We start from the raw sequence: 25,191 nt of genomic DNA, 5'->3' as shown, positions 1-25,191 counted from the left end.
ACAATCCTGGCATGGAAAACTTACAGCCTAAGCAAGAACAAGGCAGAACACGCAGGGGACTTGAACAGAACAAAGTAGAGGGCCAGGGTGGAGGTGCACAGTAACAACTAGAAGTTTGCTGTGTGTATTTTGCAGGCTTCAAAGCTGTGGAAAAAATAATAGCAGGTAAAATGAAAAAAAAATCTTAGCAAGACATCCCTTTTATAGATTTTACATTCAATAAGAAAGGTTTTTTTGACTCACTATATACAAGATTCATTACATATATGAAAGGATAAATAAAAATTACGTAGAATCCAGCATTTTGTTTTTGTTATGAAATAAATATTCCTCTGCATGTCCATACTTCAAACACTGCAGCTTTGGGCTGGTGCGTGAGAACCTGTAAAATAGGAATTGACCGAGCAAGAAAATTGGTCGCATTCAGTGGTCCAAATATGAGAGGCATAAACACATTAATTAATACCAGGTAGGTTTTTTCCACCACTTACTATTACACAAAAAAAATCCCCTGCCCCAAAGCAGCACCCAGCAATTCTCCATGTCTCCACAGCTTGTCGCTCTCTCACTCCACAACGCCAGACACCTCCCGGCACTTCAAGCTTCAGAAAGCGAGAGGTTGCCGGCGCGGGGAGGCAGCGCTCAGGGCTGGCCACCCCATCAGAACATCCACGGAAACAGGAGAAAGGAATTATTCAGCCACGGACCCCCTCCGAGAGCTCCAGGTGTCAAATGCAGTCTGTCCCAAAACATTGTTACACCGCGTTTCCCTCCTCCCTCTTAAGTTACACAAAACACAAGAACAACCTGAGAGCAGAAAGAAGAGAATTTTAAATCAGGTAGGTTTACTGAGTCCAAACTGTTTAAAGTTAAAGTTTATTTGTATTCTTTGTAGGAATATCAATAAAAGACCTCAAATGTATCTATATCTGTACATATTACAAGAACCTTCAAAAATTATTCACAGAACAAAAATAAATCTTCTTTAGAACAAACCCAGGCAATGAAATGCAGAAATGGATCTCAGAGACCAAACAGTCCAGTGCTACTAGCATAAAAATACGGCTTGAAAAACAAGTTTATTACTTTTTAAGGTGTACTTTGTTGAAATAAAAAATAAATTATTTAGAGCTATCATTGCAAAACAGTTCTGTGTAGTAACACTCTTATTAAGGCCCTTGAGACAGAAAATCTATTTTTACAGGTAGGATTCCTGGCAGGCATGATCTGTAATGACATGCTCTTTCTCATGGGAGTTAACTTACTGTGGGGAAGGAAATACCTAAAAGCATTGGCCTAAATTTAACCCTTTTTGCTCTGTCACACTCGGCTGGATACCCGTGGCTGACCATGCTAATCACAGATTTTATTATTATTTACATTTAACGGTTCAACTCGGACAGGGATTGTTCTCCAGAAATGACACAGACATTTTCGCAGAACACAAACAGGATTCACACATACATGGTGACCTCAGCAGATAAATATTGCTGGCACACTCCGCAGGTGCTGCTGTAAAATTGATTGACTTCAATCACTGAGTTTTCAGATGAAGTTAAAAGCTGGTGGGTTAAAGCAAGCATTAAAACATGAAACTAATATATGATGTAAAAAAGACAAACCAAAGCGATTGCAAGAACATAAAATAAAATCCATTTCTTTGATGATTTATTAGATGGATACAGAATTTATTACTGGATACAGCTCAAATTCTCTAACTAGAAAACATACACATCCCTTTCTTTCCGTGCTCTTCTGGATCCCCTGCTTAGAGTTATTGCCCTGGGGAGCAATGTTGCAAAATGTGTAGCTGTATGAATCTGTGCTTTTACAAGTAGCATTTCCAACACACCAGGGATGTAATAGTTGGTACTTCCTGGATGTGAAATGTGCCTATTCCCCTTAAAAAAAAGGTGTGAATTCCTTGAGCTGCAAGGAGGGGCATTTACGGGACACCATTCAAGGCTGGGCTTCCTCAGTTACCTATCCTGCAGCACTCTGGTCACCTCTGTTGTGCACACACTCTGCAGACACCACACACAACGTGGCAAAAGGCCACAGTGCTACAAAACGCCGCTGCTTCCCTGCCCTGACACACCAGCCCCGAGCTTTTATGGAGAACCTGGAAGGCCGGGAGGCTTTGCGGTCTGGGGAGAGTCATCCTGGAACAGCACTGAGTAACGTGGCCAGCAAGAGCTGAGATGCCAGGAAGGGACAACATTTCTGTTGCGGACTTAGGAATATACGAGTATTACTCTGACAGGTTATTAATCTGTTTCCTGCACTAATTCAGCTGTTTCTAAATGATAGCAGCAGTTGCTTGCAATAGCATTAGCGCAGCCAGATGCTTTTGCTGAATGCATGAACCAAAACCTAAGGTCTATAACGCTTATCATCCAATTTTTTCCACTATTTTCTTTCATTGCTGCAGAAACCCACTGGCATTAGTCTTAATACAGACGAGATCAGGCCCACTTAGGGTTCTTGTTTGAAAACAGACAGACCTTTTGGCTGCCACGTGGCTTAGCACCACTTGAATTTTATCAGACTGGACAGAATAGAAGCTGGCATTTTCACATATTGTCGGCTTGAAGCAGCTTAAAATTTCTCTAGAAGGCTGCTTGGTGACAAACTAGGAGAGACAGCTGCCTGCTGAACTCAGGAGCATAATGTTTTGTACTGCAACTAATCAATTTTAGTCTTGCAGCATTTTGAGTCTGCAATCTTCACCTCCTTTTGGGTCAACAGGCAGCTTCTCTTCTGCACAAGGAGATAGAGGAGTATATTTTGAGGGTAGAAATTGAAACAAAAGAGAAACAACTGGCCTACCAACTAGCTGTGAGGATGATACCAATTGGTCAGACTCTTTCAGAACAGCAACTTTTCCCAGTCTAAATGCTTAAGAAATACATAGGAGTAGGTACATCACTCAGAATGATACAGCCCTGAAGAGCTCACTAAAACATATGAACCTTGGTTAAATTTCCCTCTAAAAAAATCTGCAGTGAAATGTTGCCCTGTTGCATTTCTCTGCAGAAACCAAAGGGGACTCCTTGTAGGCTTCAGCGTTGAGCCACACAGCGCAGCCAGTGGTCTCCGACGGACTACCAGGAAGCTGGGGAGCTCTGGTGAAATGTGTTTCCCAAATTAACGTTACACTAATGCTGCCAGCATGACATACCTGTATCTGCCTTGTTCTAGTCATTCTGTTCCTAGGACTGCTCGCTCTCATGTCTCAGTCGCAGAACACTCATACTATTTGCCCTGTGTACTTAATGACCAATACACGCGGCCATCTGTGAAGGCTACTTCAGGGAACAAATTGCCCAAGATGCAGCTGTGTAGTTAAGAACATAGCAAAGGGGAGATGCAAATCACACAAAAATGCTCAGCTAAAAGGGGGGTCGCAAAGGTTTCTTATAAAAGAGAGAGCTACTCACAAGTCTGCTTATTACACACCAAGAGTGCCTATGGCTGTGAAGCATGAAGGAGGAAGGAAAGGAGAAACTGAAAGGCACACTTTGAGGAAGAAAACAGAGGTCAGCAGTTACCCAGAGCTGGAAGACGATTTGGAAAGTATTGAGAAGAAATCACTACTGAGCAAATGCAGTGCACCACCCCGGGGGCGTCAAAGACAGTGCTGACTTGGCTACGACACGCCAAGAAGCAGAGCAGGATGCTGCTTGGCCTGTAGCACCAAGTCACATTTGAGCAGCCAGAGAGAGGCTTTGATCTGAAAGAACCAAGCACTAAAGATAAATCCCAACTCACTGCAGACAAGTCTCCTCTAGATGCAAACACCAGCCTTGTTAAGAGAGATCCATACACATTTTCCTCATCCATCCTACAGTGCAGGAGATGTGGTCTCTGTATTTATGCATAGTTAGTAACGTAACATACTTGTGTGACGATGTTTAACCAAAGTGTCTGAACTCACAATAATCAAGGTATAACACTTAACGTAGTGTGCTCTGTCACGAACTGAAATTTGCCCACAGAGGCAAGATTAATTCATTTGCAAACAACAAACAAACTTGACAACAGACACTGAACTTGGGTCCTCAGTATTGCCAATTGTTCATGTTCAAGGCAACATGGGTCCGTTTCAAGCGGTCATGGAATTGGATTAGAAATTGCTACATTTTTAATGTAGCACAATTTTAGAGATTCATAAATGAAGGCCAGAAAGGATAATGAGACATCAGCTCTGACCTTGTCCCTACCACAGGCTGCACAATTTCAGGCAGGTACCCCCATATTCATCTCATTAACTTGTTCCTAGTTGAAGCCTGAACTGTTTTTGCCAAACATATCCCACCTCAAGGCATCCTTTGGAGGTTTTGTCCCGTTTTTGACGTCAACATTTCCGATTTCCAAAACTTGTCTGAACAGTTAATCACATTCACTGTTATTAGTATATTCCTGAAAATTAAAACTTGAATTGCTATTGCAAAACTTTTATTTCCTTTCAGAGTTTAGGGGCTAGAGATGTATACCAACAAGTGAAAGCCAAGAGTGGCACACTACTACTTGCCTCTAGTATCTGGGACTTTAAAAGAACCTCGAACTAAATATTGGAACATTTGATAAAATCATGAGAATTGGCAATACTGTGCAATTTATTGTTAATCTTTTACTATTTGTCAATGTCACTATCTTCCATGAAAAGGGCACTTTGTAATTGCACTGACATACAGCCTGTAAATATGCTTCTGTGAAATGCAACTGAAAGTAATCACAGGTGAAAGTTCAGTCAAAACTCCTTAAGAAAAGATGGTGTGTACAAAACTTAAAAAAAAAAAATCACCCTTAAAAGTATCCAGAGAAAGGCAAATTTCAGTGGAAATGGAAGATCTTTTAACAAAAATGTGCAGAAAGCATCTTTCATTGGAACTCGACAGGTTAAGCTAGTGGCTGAAATAGTGAAATTGAACAAAATAGAGTTAAAATAAAGAAATCTGCTAGGAAAATTGAAATTTTGCATACAGAAGTCTACTTTGCTGGGCATCGGCACCCTTTGGTTAGCTCTTTCCTCAGAGCATTAACCTGATTGTTCCTGATGGAGTGCAGAGGATGAATTCAGGATGCCGCTGCATGGTGCATAAAGTGAGGATTGGATAGAAATTAAAAATAATAAAAAAAAAAAAAGGTATTTACAGGTTTGTAAATTCTCAAAACAGAAAATATAAACTGCATTAGAACTGGGGTAAAAAAAGACAGAATCCTACCTTGAAAACTGCAGATTCCCTCTGTCTTTTTGTTGGGGAGCCTGACTGTGTGCAAATGCAAGGAAACAAGCTCGCTGCTCCAAGTTTTTACCTTGTTTGGAAAGACTGACTTTTTTTTTTTGCTGGAATCCTACCCAAGGTAGGTACAGGATCCGGCAAGAGTCAACTTCCTTGCTAAAATGTTTGCTATTGAGTTGGCATTCAGTTACAGAACAGCTAGAGAAGAGGGGAATAAAACCAGCAGATGAGTTTTCTTACAGAGTTCATTTCACTACTATTTCACTCCACTCATGTACTTGTATCCGTCAGCCTGATATATACAGCTGCTATCTAATGTAACCCACTGCTCAGCTCTCTCTCACCCACAACACACATGCACTCACACTCCCCTCTTCCCCCTCCAAGGACTGCAGTGCTTTCAACAAGAGAAAAAAAATAATAAAAATAGCAATAATTAAAAAAATCTACAGTATTCACTTCCTTTTGGTATATTACATCGGCATTTTCTGTACATGACCCAAGAGCTCCAGCTATTTACACAGTGATATGGAAGGACTTGTTCTCGGGAGCCCGATTCTCCTGGCCTTGCGTGGGGAATTAAAGCCCACCGTTCAGAGTTCTTTCTCTTTTCCTCTTTATTAGCAGCATTATGTAAACCTGTGAGGGGAAGGGGGCTATTTGGGGAGTTTCTCGAGTCTGCTCCCTCTTGCCCTTCTCCTGGGGAGATGGCCGGCAGCATCTGCCCAGTTAGCAGCTGCTGTTTTTGAATTCACCATTCTCCGTGATGGAAAGCTTGGTGGGGTTGGTGGGGGAGATGCCATTGCGGACTTGCATGCTGTAGCGCTCCTTCACTTGCGTCAGGGCACTCATCAGCCGTGTGTTGGCAGAGTCCAGGGACACGATCCGCTTCTCCTGCAACAAACACCCCACAAAGTCAGAGCTCCTTCACAAACAAAACACCTTTGCCCCACAAGCTTGCTTTATGGGGATTTTCCAGGCCCCAGGGCTGTGACAGTATCTTCGGATGGTTTCTAGGCAGAGGCAGCGTTGCTAACATTCTCTGGTACGATGGGATGTCTGCCTCTTTCTGTTTTCTTGGGGTAACGTGGCCCTGTGCACCGCAGGCTTTCCACGTGCCCATCCAGCCCTCCTGGCCTTTTTGCATGATGGAAGGTGAGGGTGAGTCAAAGTTACGCTGGTGAACTGGTGCAGTCACAGTGGCTTTATCCAGACAGCCTCCGACTGAGGCAGATGGGAATGGGATATTTTGCCATGGAAGGGGGAAGAGGGGGGCACGGGTGTTGGCGTTAATAACAATAGCCAATATTTCTTTTTAATACGTTAGAAAAACAGAAACAGGCAGCAGAAAATAAAAGTGGTGGAGGTTTCATCTGGCAGAGAAAAGTGCAGGTGGTATCTAATGGCCATTGTCTCTCTATTTTGGATGGAAATGTGCTCAGAATAAACTCATGGTACGTCCGAAATTAAAAAATAATAATAAAAAAAGCAAATAATGGCAGCCTGCAGTCACCAGCAGGGGTGAGGGTGCAATAGCAACATAAAGAAGCAGCCAAAAGCTAAAACTAAGGGGTTACTTGAGGTGAAGGAGAAAGAGGGCAGTGTGGGTGGAGGGGAGATGCCATCGACAGAACACAAAGAACAAACACTGAACACACTGCTCCTAGACCCATTCCAGCTCAGGGGGGCTCCCGGGCTCTGCCGAATCCTGGGTTCCCACATTTTGATACTTCCAGCCTCCACTTTTAGCAAAAGTAGTCAGAAAGCTAAAGGATATACACTGAATTTTTTTAAAAATAAATAAAATTGAAAATCCACCAACACAACCCAGCCTACTAACAGACCATCTGCACTGGGACTCAGTGCTGGAGGGTCAAGCTGAAGAGTTGGTGGCACAATTAGAAATGGCAATTTTTGTCTTCCCTTTAAAAAAAAATGCACACACAGTGGCAGCAGAGATGGCAGCAGGTAAATACACCCTTCGTGCTGCCAGCTGATTGGCTTTTTTTTCTCTGTGAAGGAAAAACACCTGATTACTCGACTGGAAAAAGCTGCATGCAGGAACTCTTCTTCCCAGTCCAGCCCATTGAGAAACAAAAGGGAAGAAAAACGATGTACAGAAGGCACAAACATTAAGGGACAGTTCAGGCAAACTGCTGAGGAGACAGAAGTGCTGCACCAGCCCCTTGAGGTTCTGATCCCAGCACATCAGCTGTAATCAAGCAATGCTGGCTTTTCTCAGTGGGCTTCCCCACAGGGGTAAATATGAGGGTGCAAAAACAAAGCAGAATTTAAGTACTGCTTGTGCTGCAGCCCTGGAGAGACCAAGCTCTGCGTAGCAGAGCAAACGGAGGAGGAGGCAGAAGTCAACAAACAGCGAGGCAGGCTACGGCCTGCCCTAGCACCTTCCCTGATCCAGTCAACATGAGCACGGAGAATCGACAAGGGAGGAGCTGAAGGCCTTAGCCTTTTCCCTCAAATAAATGGGGGGGGATAAGTGAAATGTGAAATAAATCCCACAAAAAAAAAAAAAAAACTGCCTTAGCAGAAATGTGTTCTTCAGCAAGTTAAAGCTCCTCCTCCTCGGGCTAAATTTTACCTGGAATACGTATTTCAAAATTATTTGTTTTTCTAAATAATCTATCTTTACAGTGAGTTAAAAATGAAAGGCTGGTTACGTTCGGGCACCGATGAGTGCTCGCTATACCAGCCTGCACAACAGCTGGGAATCTACACCTGGAAAGTACATCTTAAAAAGCATGAGCTCAGCAATTAGAGGCATCTTCTCACTCAGAGGAAAATACCATCTGCCCAACACATCTACCACACGGGAACTGGGCACAGGGAGTGGCAGGAGCTGGAATGGGTAGGAGGGCAGTGCTCTGGGCCAGGACTGGGTGCTGCTCAGCTAGAGAACTGATTGGGTTTACTTGCCTGTTTGAATTATCTCATCCCCATTTATGACCTGTAATTTAACACAGCGGAGATGTCACTTGCAATAGCAGCTGGGCTAATACTCTTTGCAGCTCCAAGGAGAGAGCTCTGCCAGACCTCCCCTGCTTGGCCGGGGACGCTCAGAGGCAGCTCGGAGGCAGCCTCCGGCACCGCTGCGCACACCGGGCACTGCCCAGAGCCAGTGCCAATGGCGCGTATCCTGAGGACAAGGCTGTGCATTGGTGTAGCGTTGGATGCTGCACCTGGACACAAGGCTAAAGAGCAAATGCTGAAAAGCATCTCGTGGTGATGTAACTAAGCAGAAGCAGCCCGGGTTACTGCTGTTTCCTAGCAGGCACTCCTCTCAAACAGGTGTGATAAGCCAGGTTCCAACTCCACTCCATAAAGACCTTTTCTTATCCAGCCACTGCTATATTCCCTTGCTAAATGAATCACAGACTAAGAAAAAAATCTTTCAAGTGTGACTTCGAGGGATTGCTACATAACTCAGAAAACACTAGGGCTCCTCTGGCGTCTGTTCTGAATCTCACTGGTTTCCTCTTCCGTGCAGGTACCCATGAAAGGGCCAATAACTACCTTTCAGCCCTCCCCGTGAGCTGGTTGAGAGTGAAGCAGTCAAGGTTTGCTGACGACCTCACTTGCTCAAGAAACTAACAGCACTTCAGAAGAAAAAAAGCATCAGATTATAAGAGGAATCATTAATGCTACAGTTTTGCTACAGTCTTTGCAACGATTTTCACTGCAAGCGATAAATTAAGCATGATTTGATCAAGTGGGATCAAGGGGCACACCTCTCCAGCCCAGAGGGTTTGAAGCCTTCAGAAGTCAGCAGCTGTCCCTTCCGCCAGCTGGTGACGCTGACAGACCTGGCTGGGCCACCCTCCGGCTTGCTGGTCTGTGACCAAGGCTGAGAGCCCGCTGGCACAGAGATAGAACAAAGGGAAGGGCAAGTTTCTTATTCAAGTCACAATCTCGCAAATCCTCCCCTCCAAAATAAATTTTCATGTGTTTGCTCAGTGTCCCTTTCACCTTCTTGAGGCGGATGAAAAAGGCATCGCCTCCTGGAAAAAAGAGGTGGCTGTTTGGATGAGCTGCCGTCCATCAGTTCTAACAACGAGGTGTCCTGGCTGTGGGTTCTCCAAAAAGTGGCCTAACACGTTCAATTTCTACTCCAGCTTCCACCTGTCATACTGCCTGATCAGACTGGAGTGTGCTGTACCGTTCCCCCGCTGTGATTAAAAAATGAAGTGACCAGCTACATTCCTGTTCACTCTCCTGCACTGCACTCTCCCCTTTACATTTTGAGTGCAAGTCCTCACAGAAAGGATTTCATGTGGAGTGCATCTTAGGAAGGGCAATTACACCAGCGTCTTTGTGTACAACATCTTGCACAATAGCTAGGAAATATATGTGGTCTAATTCCAGTAGGATTTTCTTTGTATTCTATGAGCTCAGATAACAGAAGTGCAGTGCTATTCTACGCAAGTGACTTATTCAGATTAGATAGTATGGATCTAAAAATCCATCCCTCATCATTTCTGAAGAAAGGACTGTCGGAAAATGAGCAGGGGCAGCAGACAAAATGTAGAACTTTTCAGATTATCAAAAAGAAATCTGCTAAAAAATATGCTTCTAACATCTCCAGGCCTTTAAAAATATTTTTTTTTCCACATCGTATTTTCCCTGCAGTTCCATGCAAGCTCAAACGTTTCTATTACTGCTGTCCATTCAGCAGGAAAAAATGGCCAGGGGATGCCCTTCTGTGCTCACTTACGCCTATGTTCAAAAGACACCGGTAGCATCTTTAACAATATTCAGCTGAGGCTTTTATTTCCCCCACTGTACATAAAGGGAAAGAACTTTCTGAAACAACTGGGGTCATTCCTGAAACTGGTAATCTAAAAGATTATCTCTTACTAACATTTACAGTTGGAACTATTGAAAAGCCCAGAAGCAGGAAAGATGTCCTCCAACTGCAAATATCCCAAACATAATGTGGCAGGCAGACACCAAACCAGTCTCTGGTTCTGCTGTACAAGCTTTGCTCTCTGGGATCAGCACAGACACAGAAGAAAAGCTGAAATGATCCCACACAATACACCCACATGCATTGCCCACTGGGTCCCACTTCCCCAAGCTAACTTGTGTTGACTGAGACAAGCACCGCGGGTTTGTGGCGAAGGGGGCATTTCTCCAAGACTGACGTGGACAGTCAGATGGGGTGAAATGCCACATACGAGGTTACACTGGGCAATGCTCCACTGCAAGCATTCTCTTTTCTTGACTGGAACGTTCAAAGCCGTGCTTTTAGCTCGCATAGCTGAGATGCATGCACATGGCAATTAAACTATGCTGGTATGAAGCACAGCTTTTCCAGAGTTCCCAGGCCCACACTTGGAACAATGTCTACACAAAGCATCACTATTGATTTGCCCCCCAGGGATCTCATGAAGTAGAAGAGGTTTTGGAGAAGCAGTCAGTCCCGTGATCTGCTGCCAGGCCTTCTCAAAGCCTGGCGTTAGACAGCACAGTCTTTATTAATTAAAAACCCAATTCTCTCCTAGAAGGCAGTAAGTCACATGTGCAACACCACGGGCCAATACTGGCTTGGGAGCTAGATAACAACGCTGGGGCAGGAGGATAGGAGAACATAATGGGTTCTATGCACAGAACACTTGGTTCTTGGAGATCCTAAGGCTCCTTACCTGTGCATCAATAATTTTCTGCTTTGCATCGATGACAGCTTGCATCTCTGCGTGATCCTTCTTCAGCTCCTCTTCAACTGCCATGAGTCTGGTGCACAAAAAGAGGTACAAATTAGGACAGGTCGGTACTACTCCAGAGTGTGAAGGTTCTCTGGCTTGCTGGATTTGACTTCTCTGCTTGTCCTGGCTCTGCAGAAGAATTCTGCTGCACTCTGAAAGGCTTATTTCTCCATCTGACACTCCCAATTGGCTAACATTATTATTCTCAAAATGGACATTGCCAAAAATGCAACTGCTCTGGAGCATACTGCCTGAAGAACAGATTCCAAACAAAGCAAAGAGACCAGCTGTAAGTACAGCAAAGACCAGAGTAAAAAATTCCTAATTCTTTTCCTCCACTCTGTTGGCAATCTGAGGTGAGTTTCCACACCTGTATCTCAGTTTTTCCTTTTTCCAAGGAAGGATGATGTCATTCCAGAGACGTCGAGACGCTCACACAACTACCTTCTCCAGTGTCAAACAGCACATGCTTCTTGTCCTAACGGTGCCAAACTTTCAGAGGCCTTACCTGCTGATAATACTTTTCATCTGGCTGTCCTTCTCCTCCTGTTGCCTGCGCAGTCTCTCCTCACTGTCTTCCAGCCTGGACTTGTACTCCATCAGCAGCTTCTGCATTTGCTGCTCTTGCACTAGGAGTCGCCGCTCATACTCCTCCAGCCGGCGACTCGACACCTTCAGGCGCTCCTTCAGCTTCGCTATCTCTTGTTCATACTGCAGGTGGGAAGGAAGAAGGAAAGAAGGAACAGATCACGTCATTATAATTTTCTGATGTTTAGAGGCAACACTTCTTTCATTAAAATACATTAACAGAAGTAAAGGAAATGACAATCAAGTCGCTGTGACAAAGGACTATGTAGAGCTCTCACTGAGCATTAGGCTGTTCCCACACTGTGAGATGTCATTCTGTAGCACAGTCTAAGCACTCTGATGGCTCTGACATGGCTCCTCAGTCCTGGCTGGCAACATCTGCAGTTATTCCAGACTCGAGGAGCTCCCAGACAAAAGCTGCTAACAGTAGAAACATCCTGGGGTGACCAAACATGGAAAAGGAGCCACTACAGCACCACTACAGCACCCAAATGACTCATTCTTCAGGACCATGCCATGAAACCACCGCCTTCAGCTGGGACATCATTCACTGCACGTTTAGTTGGCTGAGGATTTGTTCTCCACTTACTGTCTCCACAGACAATCGTTTTTGCAATAGTGGAACACAACACCTTCCACTTCATTTTGGGTTCATTCACCTTTCCTAAATCCTATGTTCCCGTTTCTTGTCCACCACAGGTTCTCCTCCTCTCTTTCCCTTCCCTCTCAAAATACCAAACCTCTTACTAAATCTCATCACTGCAGCAGCATATACATGTGACTGTATTTGGAAAAATTCTAATTTTCCAAAATCTTGAAAATAAATATGTTTTTAAAAGTCATCTCTCAGATGATCAGGGACATTTCTGTGTAGTCCAGAAACACTGCACCATCTCGATGACTGGCATATGCCTCAGGTGAAGCCCAAGATAAAATCTGAACGCAACTACTGATGAAGACTGAATTGCACTTATAGAGCCATGCGCAATCACTTAGCATATCCTAAACTACACTCAGTTGGGTTTAACAACTGTGATTTTTTTTTAATGGAGTTTCATCATGACTAAAAAAAACGCAAGCATTAAAAAAACAGCAGTATAACATAGCTATAATGTCATCGTAAAAAATAATGACTTGAGGAGGATCTCATACGCTTAGGCAGTGTGACTCACGATGCACGTAAATGCCAAACATCAGCCTGTTGTCTCTAAGCCCTCAGCTATGTCAGTTTGCATCCACCTGACATGCTACAGCCTGTAAGTGTGTCAATCTACAGTATGGCACGCTGTGCTCCAGCTACACGTGACGGCATGTACAGCAGGAAGCTGAGCCAATGCAACCTGTGTTTGAAAGCACGACTCTGGCACAGCAGCACCTGGAGGCCGTTCTGAACCCAGCCATAGGATGGACAGGACTGGCCAGCAGCCCTCGAGTCTGCTGTATACAGAATAAAATCTACCTTCTCAGCGTGCTTGACTTCATCTGGATTCTGCTCTGCATCCTCCTCGACTTCTTCATACTGCCCGTTGTTGAGAACCCACGCAGCTGTCCTCTCCACTGGTGACATTGTGGCAGAGTCCACAGGTGACTGAACCTGGAACAGAGACATTTATAAGCATTTTTCAATGAAATTACACACAAATCAGCTCTGAAATAATTCATTTGGAGGAGAAAAATTCCCATGGAACTGTTGGTCTCCAAAGCCCCCCCAAACCTTTCTTGCAGAGAGGCTTCATCCTCCCTTGACTTTAGGTACACAGCATTTACGTGAGTCCCTCTAAAATCACTGCACTTGAGATTTTTTTTCCCTCTTTGTCTAAGTGAACATCTCTCTGGAAAAAAAACGCTGTTTCCAAATCCCATTCACATCCACCTTCCCCCTTTGCCAGACTTTCAGTAAGGCTTCCTCAACCTGAGGTTTCTCCCTCGGAGAACAGAGCAACGAAGCTTTGCGTGCAGCCGGTTCAGGTGAGACACCTCGGTTGTGCTGGGGGGCTGGGGAGCTCGAGAGCAGCTTTCTCAGCCAGGCTGCAGACAGGAATTTGCCATGGAGCAGGAGGCTGCATGGCTTGGATAGGAGACAACAGAGCAGTACTTAAGAAGTGCCAAGAGGTGTAATGTTATCACCATAATGCCTATCACATTTCCATGGTTTATTGTAGCACACGCACCAGTCAAGGCTGTGAAAGGAAATCAGGACCAGCAGTGCTTACCAGGAGAACTGTAAAACACAATGAGAGGCTATCCTCCTTAAGGGAATCTGAAAAGGAAGCCGAGAAGAGAAACCCGAAACTCTCCACCCAGCTGGGGAAAACATGGCTTGGTACAAATTCCAAGCAGTTCTCATGGACAAAGACAAGTTTATAAGCACAGAAATTAGCATAACAACTCCTGACAGAGCAACGCTGTCTGAAAGTTTCCAAGAAATGCAAAAGATCAATGTTTTCCTCATCCATGGCTTTGCTTTGCGCTCAGGCAGCTCTTCAGCAGACTGCTTCGTGTCAGCACTGTAGGCAAGTGAAAGGTGCTCCGTGGCAGTGATTTTGAAAGTCAAAGCCTCAGGGAGGGGCTCTTCATCAGGGAGTAACTGCTTCTGAAGAGGAGTCGGTGAGGGATGCTGTCATCCTCCATTTGGGGTGCTTTTGCACGTCCTGCAGCAGCTGCAGCGGCTCCCCTGCCCTGAGGCCTCCAGCTCTGGGAAGAGCCTTAGCAAGGAGATATGAACACAAAGGAAAGGAGGAGGAACTGGGGAAAAACGCATGGTTTTAGGCACAGGCTTTAGCCTGGGAGGGAAGGCTCCACGGCAGCAAGGCTAACAGCCCCTTTCAGCTGCAGTGTGACAGCTCGGCCAGGCTCCTTCGGTGAGACTTCTCTCGGCAGCTGTGGGAAGGGACGCCCCAAACGGTGCGGGGCTCTGCCACCGACAGGCTCTCCTCTGAGGCAAGGACTTCGGCGCTGGGAATTGCCCTGCAACAGACCGCTGGGCCCCAGCGAACCTCCCCAAACCACCTTTGAGCTGCAGCACCGAGCGCTTTCAGCAGCCACGCTCAGAAAGCTCACGAAGACCAAGAGGATGGCAAGTACTTAGGATGCCAAAGGTTTATGATTTACTCTAATAGAGAAGAAAAAAGAAACGCCTGCTAGGAACATGTATTAATTCCCCTCTTTGCCTCCCTTCCAGAGGAACACACTGACATTTCTGTTCCCACCTACCTACTAAATGGAAATGGAAGGCAAAAGCTGACCTCTCCCAGCGAACAAAGGGCCTCACTCTGCATTCAGAAACAAATGGGACTTGTGGAGAACAGAGTCTAATAATTATAACGCCCACAAAGCATGCCTAGAAAGAACATGCCCAACTTCTCTCTCCCGCTTTCTTTTTTTTAAAATAAAAGCAGAATTCCACAACACGATTTGCAATTAAAAGGACGCAATGGAATTTGCTTCAAAAAAAAAATTTTGGCCACTCAATTTGGCACAACTCAAGACATTCTCAAGGGTGTGGGGAAGGAAAGAACAAATTGATTTCTCTACAGTGGGAGCAAGCACTCTAATGAAGCCAGTGAAAACAATTAGCATGGGAAGGAGAGTGGAAAAATAAGGAGACGCACGCTGCATACAAGAGAGGGAGAGGAGAGTGCCTTTGAGCCAGTCTCCCCAGGTACCTGATTTACTTGGGCAGCTGCACAGTCAGCAGTGGAAGGACGAACAGACCGAGAGGGAGGCGTCAAGCAGGGGACGGAGTGTTTCTTGTAAATACAGAGGGCAGAAGCCACCCATGCAAGGTGTATGCGTGAAGGCTGGGGATGACACCTGTATGTTCTTCCTGCTCCTTTCTCATCCTGACACCCCCAAGGCAAAGCCTCTCCACGTATCTGTCCAGGCCCTTCCCTCTAACAAGCCCTGAGGAAAGGCCCCAGCTCCCCGGCGCTTTCGGCTAGGACACAGGGCCGTACCACAAACCACAGCAGATCAGCCAATCCAGATGCACGCAGGGGCCCTGAAAGCAGCAAAGGAGGCTGCCTTGTTACCTGCATCCAAAACTCCTACCATCTCTGCACTAGGTTTAGCTGTAATCCAATATGCTTTACCTATCAACCCTTCCATGCCCAAATGCAAAACACATGCTCAAAAGGAGGACGCAAACACACGCACTTCAAATAACACGCAATTACATTTTTGGTATTATTAACTTGGCATAACAGCCTTTGCTTTGTGATTCAGTGCTTCTGATCTCCTTGTGCTGTAATGAACGCCAGGTATCAAAGTAGTTTTGAAGCCCTGATTGCTCCTGGGTTCCTAGGCACCATCTCGTTTAGACTGTAATGTTCAGGAGGGTTTGCCAAGAAAGCTACAAGGATACCTGGAAAGCCTTCAGCAGAGCAGGACCTTATGCTGGCAAGTAAGTTCTTCTGCCAGCTTTGCCTTATAAGCCAAATCCTTCCCCTGCGTAACCACATCTCCAGCAGCACCCTTGCCAGCAGGGCTACTCCAGCGAGGAGGATCACAACCTCCTGCTTCTTGCAGATGGAGCTGCACGGGCAGCACGGTGCAGCCTCAGGGGCTGCAACTTTTTGCTGCTGAAGCCCTCACTCATGCCTCTGTGCAGAGCAGCATCCTTCCTTGGTCTTGTGGAAAGCCGCAGCTTAAAAAACGTCCTTCTGAAGCTGTTAAGGTAAATCAAACAGTCCCCTGTTTACCCCTGCAGTGACCACAGAAGAAAACACTTAACCCCAAGGAACAGCACAGGTGTTGCCTTTGAGAGCCTCACCCTGCCCAGCTGTACGCACGAACAGGAGATGTCTGGAAACAACCACCTTCCCTCTGACCTGCAGTCAAGACATTTTCTACCTTCGCTGCAGCGTCAAGCATTTAAATACTTATTTTCCTCTTTAATAGTGAACATAGCAAATGCTTTTCATACACAGCAAATCACAACAACATTTTTTTTCAAAGGTTAAGGAATGTTGGTTTTTTGATAGGGAACTCTTGATTTACAGTTGTCTATGAGCAGCTGATAAGGTGTATTAGGAACTGGTACATACAAACACTCCTTTCCAGAAAGTGTTTGCATTACTCATAGTTTGGGATGATTAATGAAAAAACAGTACTTATTTGGGGCCAGAATAGGTTGTTGCATCATGGTGAAATATAGGTCTCTCCATACTTAAGACAACTCTACTTATTTATTATTTTGGCAGCAGTTTAGTCCATGATATTTCATCTTTGTTTATTCTGTGTTTTCAGGTAGCTATGCTTTTAAATTAGCACCACAGGGCAATGCATTCTCCCGTGACAATCTTAACTACCCTTTGGAACAAAGCTGCTTCTACTTTTTTATTCGGGAAAATTTTCAAGTTTTGCTTCTTCTAAGGTGTGCTGCTACCTTAGTAAATACAAAAGTTTTTTTTATTTTTTTAACTTCAGTACGAAAGGGACCAGAAATAATAGGCACGCTAGGCTTGCCAGGCTTGTAATGGTAACAAGCATGACTACTCATTCACCCTTATTACTGGCCACTTGTTTAAGTGCCACCATCAGCCAGTACTGATTCAGCTCAATTTAGATCAAAAAGCCTTGATGGTCAGTGCAGTAACCAGCTAAACATCAAAGCAGAAAATGCCTGGGAAAGGGCTTTCCTTACCTGCTGCGTTTGCTGCCTCTGAATCGCCCTCACCTTGGGGACAGGGCTCTCCCTGGAGGAGGAGGACTGCTGCCGGGACCGGCTCCCGTTCTGGATGGGCTCAGTCACCATGGCCCCCGACACCCCCGACATGCTGCCCGTGCTCCGCAAGGACGCGCTGTGCGGCAAGGACTGCGGTGCCTTGGCCCGGGCGCCCAGCCCTTGGTCCATTTTGCGGATCTGTGCTTGGCTGCTGCTGTTCTGGCGGGGCAAGGCGATGGGGACGTGTTTGTCCGCGACCGTGTGCCGCCTGGAGAAGTCCTCGCTCTGCGTGCTGCGCTTGGTGAAGTCCTCCATGCTGCTGTTACTGGGCCCGCTGAGTTTGAAGTCTTCGCTGTTGCTTCGGCTCCGGGAGCTGGCAGTGCTCAGGTTCTCCAGGCTGGAGTCCACAGAGGCCTTGGGCATCGGCGGAGGAGGGTTGTTGAGGTGGTAAACGGGGTTCTGGAAGGACAGCGGCTGGAGGCTGCCCTGTTGGTTCAAAGCTGGGTGCAGAGGCCTTCGCACCTGGGGCGCGCTCTGGGGTGTGCTCTGAGCTTCCCACAGCTGTTTGATGTTCGCCACCTGGGTGATAGAGAGCTGGCTGCCGGCCAAACGCAAAGGCACGTCGTGCATGATAGAAGCGTGGTCACTGTGAGCCGTGTGAGGATCCTGCAGGTCCATGAGGGAAATGCTACGTCCGTTGGGCAAGATGCTTTCCCTTTCATCCTTATCTGAGTAAGTCATGCTCTGGGTGGATGCCTGCTGAACCAGCAGTAAGGTCTTGCCCCTGAAATATCCATCCACGTTTTCCTGGGTTGGAGACTTCAGCTTATGCAAGTCACTGTGGAGAGGAAAGGAATCCAGTTAATTTTTAAGCAGCCAAGACCCTGAGAGACCTGTCCCAGAGAAGCCTCTTTACCTCATTTAACCCTCCCTCCCCTGCTCCGAAAGCTTCAAGGAACTGGATTTCCTTTCATGAGCTCTCTGTGTTCAAGTCAGAACACACTCTTCCTTAATTACTGCTTATCTTTGAAAATTAAGTTTGATTCAAGCAGTGCTTCATCTTTATTTTTCACAGGTGAAATGCAAACCATCCCCACCAAATCCGTCCCCTTCAGACACTTCTATTTCCATCAAGATTTCAGAGCAGTTCAGTTTCCATTTAACCCTTCACCTACGTTTCAAAATTCAGCAGGAGTTGCCTGAAGGCTCCTGTAGGTCTAGAGGACAGACACTTCCACGTGTCAAAACTGGCCCTCGTACGTATCAGTGCAGAAACTGCACAGAGACCACAATATCCAAGCTCTTTGGCAGTTCTGCCACGTGCCAGCTTTTTGCTTCAGATCAACAGCTAGACTGCATTTTAGCAGCTGAAGTTACTGACTTTCAGCAAGGTGTTTGAGCCCTGGGTAAGTAAAGAGCTTCAGATCTCAAGTGCCACCTTGTGCACCTCGTACTGGCAGCGAGTATTCCCAGGGCACAGAGGCCCAAGTTCCCTGCTCCTGCAGCTGGGCTGGGCAGACAGCTCAGGCGATGAAGTTCTCAACTCTTAAAGGCTGGTCCTTAACAGGTCCCTTCTCCCCGCACCTCCCCGTGGGCTCTGGCTGTTACATACCCATCAGTGGGGTCCTCAAATATCTTCTGAAGCCCTGAGGAGAGACTGCCACTGACGTTTGGACTAGAGCTGTGCTCAGTGAAACGCCTCAGCTGCTGCTGTATTGGCGTAGGGTTGGTCATTGATTTGGTGATGTCAGCAAGAATACGAGGAAGGGGTCCCAGTTTTGCCACGGTCGCCTGTAGGAAGGAATTTTCACCCTAATTGGACAACAAGCACCGCGACATCCGCCAGTTTTTTGATAACGATGCACAGAGGCGGAGGGGTGGAGGTGGAAGGAAGGAGGGTGGGTGGTTGTGTGCGGGTGTGCCAGGACCGTATGCAGTGTTACGGAGCAGCGTAACCACGGCGACGAGATGGATGGAGGAGACGAAACGGGGTGCAGCAGACATTGAGGAAAGAAAAGGAAATAGAAAAGAAATTAGGATTGACCCCCCAAAATAAAAATCATGCTCAACAAAACAGAACTATGGCCATTCCAATGCAAAACTATCATGCAAAGCAAACTAAGACCAGGCTGGGTAAGGTCAAAGTGAAAACTATGGTATCTACTCATGAAAGGGCATTCAAAGACTACAGATTCAGCTAGTGGGGGGAACTTTCCAGGCAAAAGGTGTCATATGGTAAAGGAACTGCATGCCAACAGACAAGGGGATGCGGCATTCACGGGGATCATGAGAGAATTGCAGGGGTTGAGGGAGATGGGAAAAGGGGAAGATTTCATTTCATAAGCCTTTGTATTTTGGCATCCTATGCTGATGCCATCTTCCATAGCAACTTGTTATCAAAAATTAAGGCGTTCTTTCCTACCTAAAAAAACTTCACGAGAACATGAGTGATCCTCATCCCAACATTATCACATCAGCCTGGGATTAAACACATAGCTTTTTGTTCAATTACATATTTGCTCAGTGTTGCCTAGGCCCAGGAGAAGGGCAGCTGACACTCCAGCGAGCAAGGCTGCTCATACACACTCTTTATTTTTCTCCCCCTTTGGGTCACTGCTGGTTATATCATCTACAGGACACCCACAATCTCTTCGGTCTAAACGAAGAGGGTGAAAGTGCTGGAGGTGTATCATAAGGTAAAACCTCGCTACAAAGACCACTGTCTTTTCAAAGATACCCTTATTTTTGCTGTAGGCAGATACTCAGTCAGTTCGAACCCAGAGAGAGGTCTCCTTACATTCACTTTCCTATAGCACTTCTTCTGCACCTATTAAAATCTCTGAGGTTCTCTCATCATTTCCCAGTCATTACCTGCAGTAAAGCAGTATTGCAATGTAACTTTAGCCCTTAATTCTTCTTTTAGCAAGCTACTACACTAGCCCCCAAGGGCTGGTTAGGATAGATCCAAGCATCTAACCTACAGAAAGGGCAAAGCAGATCTGCTTTGATGGCTTAGCCAGGTGCGGCTCCTCCCTTTCCTCACTGCACAAGACATTTACGACTTTTGCACTCAGAAAGCCGCTCCCTAAATGCAAGGGCTAAGTGCAAAAATCCATTTGCAGTTCTAAAGATTGGAGCTGGGTTTCTCTTGACCTGACGCTTGAGCAGCTGGAAGGAGATGGCAGTGCTCCCTACACTGATGGGCTTACCCCGATTTATAGGATTGGAGGAACTGGTCCTGAGTGCTCACTTCGCTTGTTTTTCTGAGGATGCTGAACTGTCTCTATAGCAGACTTTGCTGCCTGCGACATTTTGAATGTATGCATGTGTGGGGGAAATGGACAAACAAGACCATAAATTGTTATCAAAGAACAATTATCTAATATTAACATATGTTGTCTTTTTGAGTCAAGGACATTTCTATTTACTCTGATGCGGCAAGCTCAGTTTTTTGTTTTCTGCTTTAAATAACGTACAGTGAGAAAACAGAAACCAAACAAATCACTACTTTGGCAAACCTCAGTGCAATAAAAATATGAAGAATGCATTGCAAGTCGCCTCACCTCTTTAGTTTTAAAAGAAAGAGAATAATATAAATGGAATATGGATAAAATAATGCACCTCTAAAAATTATAATATGGAATAGTTCCAAGTACTTGCAAAAAAAATGATGATGCTCAGCTTTTCTGGGTCTTATCAAGTACCTTTGCTATCAAGGTTTTAATGATTTTGGATCCTGTAAAACCACATAGCTAAAGAAGAAACTAGCATCTCTTCTCTTTCTATAGCTAAATGGGAATAATGCTTACTGTTGGCGATGAGCATCTATTGTGATCAGCAGAATGGAGCCCGGAAAACGTATCTGACCCCAGTGGGGCAGAAAGCATCTTGCTTTTGTTACAGGATAAAACTGAGAGTGGAACCAGGTTTTTACAAGGCACCCTCTTATATATTAAAACCTAATCCAAAGACTGCAGAAATGAGAACATCTCAGCTGGCTTTGGATCAGGTGTTTAATGAGAACAGTTCTGCCTGGCTAACACATCACTCCACCAGAGGAGTAAGGTAGGGGCTGGTGTGCAGCAAAGTACCTCCATTAGCATCAAAAAGGGCCCTGTAAGATTCTAATTTTCCATCCAAACACCCTCCCTTTTTTCCAGATCACTTATGAGAAAACCGGCTGCACAGGGAATTTCAGGCCTACTTTTAAGTGTTGCCCTTTCCACCATTTAACACCCAGCCTCACTTAAGGCTCTGCAAAGTGTTTGCACTATTGCTGAAGCCCAACCACTTCACATGCTCTGCTTTAAGCCTTGATCTGGAATCACAGAAAGAGCACTTGTGAAACACCATTATCAAACATTCCTCTCAAAAGCTGTTGAATAAGTTATCCCCAAAGCAGGCTCCAGCAGCTCCCTTGATGTTTCCTAGTGTTTACAGTTGCTACGATACAACCGCCCGGGCCTCCAGCCTGCTTTACCTTATCAAGTTGGGACACAACCTCCCATAAGAGGGAATGCAAAACTGAGAGCTCTCTGCCCAGGTCGATGTAGCCCTCAAATCCAGGCATGTTTGAGATGGTATCTGGATTAGAGATCTCCAGGAGGAAACGCTTCATTCCCCCCCACTCATGTTCCAAAAAGTCATTCATGAAGGCCATATACTCTTCCTTATTCCCAAACCTGCAAGAAAGGGGAGTTGGGGAAACCCAGTCAATAACCTCCAGACAAAATACAGAGTATAAGTGCTTGCAGACAACTATGAAATGCTTAACTTTAGACCTCCCTTTCTGAAGAGGGGGGGAAAAAAGAAGAACCGTTTAAGAGATTCACTGTTTTTAGACTTGTTTAAATACTAGTAACTCGTTGATTGTATTATGAACAAGGGGCTCAACACATCTTGCCTCCTCACCTTCCCCCCCGGTCATCCTTTCTCCCCTGCCTTCAAGAAACGTGCCCTTTGTATAATTCAGCTAGGAATTTTGGAGGAGGAAAGTGGGAAAGTCAAGTTCCTTGGTGGGAACAATCTTTTTTTTTTTTCTTTCTTTTGAAATAGCATAAACACTGACGTGCTAATAATGCACACCACTCTTCTTGGTCTCATATGGTGTCCCTCTACTGAATTCAATATAACCCAAATCTGCATGTGAAAAGGAGAACCTCTCTCTCCCAACACTGAGGTGTCCCAATGGGAACAAGGTTCACATCTAAGCAAGAAGTTTCTTCCTTTCTAAAGCTGTCTTCAATTTGCTGCAGACATGACTACAAGCAGGGCTCTCCTTGCTCTGTAGTAACCTACAGTGACTTGCAGCCCTAGCGGCACAGATTTCAGTTTTGTTGTCACCACCTACTTAGCAAAATTGGCGAGATTCTGAATGACTTTAGCAATGAGCGTGAGTGTGCGAGATGTCCGGTCATCAGGATACTCCTGCATGAGGCTAAAGAGGCTGGGGGACATGATAGCGGGACACAGGAAGCGGAGGAAGAGGGAGGCACTGATCAGCCGTTCACTGATGTCCTGCTTGCCCCTGCTCAGGCACTGCTGCTTCCAAGATGCAAACACCTCCTTCAGCTCACGAGGGAACACGCTGAAAAAAAATAAACCAGGAAATAAAATTGCATGGGCAATGAGATGTAACAAGTTGAACTGATGATCAATCACCTGAAATAATTATCTGTGAGAAATCATAATCGGCTTTTTTTTTTTTCCCTCTAGGCTAGGAAATGTCATTAGGCATCTATTCTTGGATCCCCATTTAATCTGGTGATACTTAAGTACTCTTTAAAGCATCCCTTTTTATATATGTTAAGTGAAGCCTTTCTCAGACACACAGATTTACAAGCTAAGTACTACCTATCCATTGCTACTCAGGAGCAAACAGGGTGTTAGGATATTAAAAACAAACTGAATTCGTCTCTGTAACTACAATTATTATCCTGCTTGTTAAGCTCCCTCAGTGCTTCACATGTGCTTCACCCTAAAGCAGAAAGACCCTTCCTTCAATGATACTCAGAAGCAGAGATTAATAGAAATCTTTCAGCCAATGATTCCTCCTTTTGTTTTCCTCTTCAGTTTTACAGATCTAAAGGGTCTGAAGGTTTTCTATAAATATAAAAACTTTCAGCTTTTTATTCCAAGCTCAAACTAAGCTGTTATCTTCTCACTTGATTCCCTCCTTTCTCGTCACACTTCACTATTTGTTTCCTTGGCAGAGTACTTCAGCAGAAGCTCCTGTTGGGTCTGGTGCATTGGACTGCAACACCCTGTTTTGGGCACAAGTTCCACCTGCAATATTGTCTCCCCTGTATTGCTACTCCTAAGGTAGCGAGGGAAAGAAATGAAGGCAGTCTCGGAAGATAGATGGGTCTATGCTACTTCCCTATACAACTGCTGTTTTCTCATCTGTAGAGGAGTGGGCACCTTATAAGCAAATGACCTAACGGGGGAGAAGGGGAGGGGAGATGCCTCACCAGTAAGAATTGATAATCTTGCAGAAGGCCAGCTCACAACACATTTTCAGGTTGCTCTGATGATCTGTTAATTCACTGGATGAGCATTTGCTGGGATCCACTTCACAGTTTTCATCTGACTCATACAAAGCCTTGATAAACTCCCCTGGACAAAGGGAAGAGGATGACAAACCAGGGTAATTACATGAAAAGCCTCCTTGACACACCTTTAAATCCTGTTTATGCCTTTCCTTGGCAACTGCCTCCTCTCCTCTCTGTGTCTGCAGTACAGTCTCCAGACACCAGATGTTGGGGACACGACTCTTCCCAGCTCTTTCAGAACAGTGTTTGCCGTACCAGATCAGACGACTAGTGCTCTAATGCTTCAGCCTCCCGTGCCCTCGCTGCCCCCAGACAGAGGTACAATAACAAGATGGCTTTGCTTATAACCCCTGCGAACACTTCACTTATGGCCTAAAGAACAGGATTTGACTTTGTACTCAAACCACATTATCAAGCGTAAAATTATCCACAGCCTTAAAAATGGAGCTGTGATATTTGTCTTCATAATTTCTGCAGGAAATACACTTGACAATGGTATTTATTTTGCTTATTTTAAAATTTACTGTTTTTTTAATTTTATTTTATTTTATTCACCTTGCTTTTGAATAAGAGGAATACCTGAGTACTAGATAAATACTACAAGTATGCTCAACCTCTTTTATCAGCATCTTACAACATTTTTGTTGCCTCTGTCATTCAGAACCCTTTGCATTTCTGTCATCCTCCTCTTACAGCATCACAACAGAAACTGGACACATACAAAGCCAGATGAAGTTTCCTTTGTCTGATGAACTGGAATAAGCTACTTACTAGTTCTCCTATCTCTGCTAGCACACCAAGAGCTTTTTAAACCGCTGTTGTTCATTAGGCAAAACCCCTTTACTCGTTCATGATTCAACGTCTTTTAAGTTCATCTCCTCAGAAGATATAGCTGGCTCTGAGCTAATGCCAAAAGGCTTGTTTGTGCGAAGGGTTTTTTTTTTTTATTTTGTTTTCATAAAAACCCTTAGTGGTCCTCCCCAGCCACTGCCATCTTAAGTCAGCAGTGTTTGTGCAAGCAAAGCAAGTGGCACTTTTTCTTAAGCGTTTTTTTTGGGATCCAAAAAATTTCTGCTGAGGGCATCTAGATCACTTATTTGCTAAACTTTCGGCATCGTTTCGGTGTGAGCCAATTCTGTTTTGTCTGTTGTTTGCTGGCCGTATTTTCTTCCTTAAACACATTTGAAACATGCTCTCTGTGGTCCACAAGGCCCTGCCTTAATCGGACACCAAAATGCTCTTACAAGCGTATTAAACAGCTAACGCTAAGCATAATGTTGTTAATCCTTTCAAAGGACATGGCACCTGAACAAAATGACTAAAGACAATTTAAAACTTGACAAAGAATCAGACGAGTATATTGTCATGAACAACCTTGCCCTGGGCTACAGACAGGCTAGGTGACCTTAGGGGAATTTTTG

At 45.1% G+C, this 25,191-nt stretch overlaps 1 protein-coding gene across 15 annotated transcripts in view; it reads right to left on the bottom strand.

Moving 5' to 3' along the window:
• Positions 1 to 860: 860 nt before the first annotated feature.
• RASAL2 (RAS protein activator like 2) overlaps positions 861 to 25,191 on the bottom strand; it is a 178,531-nt gene continuing 154,200 nt past the window's right edge. For 6 of the 15 annotated variants that reach the window (XM_080603478.1, XM_080603489.1, XM_080603475.1 and 3 more), the window contains 10 exons: positions 23,690 to 23,834; positions 22,570 to 22,806; positions 21,700 to 21,901; positions 18,832 to 19,031; positions 17,199 to 18,057; positions 13,014 to 13,148; positions 11,475 to 11,677; positions 10,907 to 10,994; positions 8,181 to 8,211; positions 861 to 6,140 (listed from right to left, as the gene is read on the bottom strand). In XM_080603478.1, the coding sequence (XP_080459604.1) occupies positions 5,998 to 6,140; positions 8,181 to 8,211; positions 10,907 to 10,994; positions 11,475 to 11,677; positions 13,014 to 13,148; positions 17,199 to 18,057; positions 18,832 to 19,031; positions 21,700 to 21,901; positions 22,570 to 22,806; positions 23,690 to 23,834 (2,243 nt within the window). In that variant the 3' untranslated portion in view covers positions 861 to 5,997. The remainder of the gene's footprint in view (positions 6,141 to 8,180; positions 8,212 to 10,906; positions 10,995 to 11,474; positions 11,678 to 13,013; positions 13,149 to 17,198; positions 18,058 to 18,831; positions 19,032 to 21,699; positions 21,902 to 22,569; positions 22,807 to 23,689; positions 23,835 to 25,191) is intronic. The other 9 variants (XM_080603487.1, XM_080603476.1, XM_080603483.1 and 6 more) reach the window with 4 other exon arrangements.

This window comes from Anser brachyrhynchus, assembly GCF_964034855.1.
Source record: "Anser brachyrhynchus genome assembly, chromosome: 8".
Classification (NCBI taxonomy): Eukaryota; Metazoa; Chordata; class Aves; order Anseriformes; family Anatidae; genus Anser; species Anser brachyrhynchus.
Note: the sequence above shows the minus strand (reverse complement) of the source record. Positions and strands in the feature narration are given on the sequence as shown.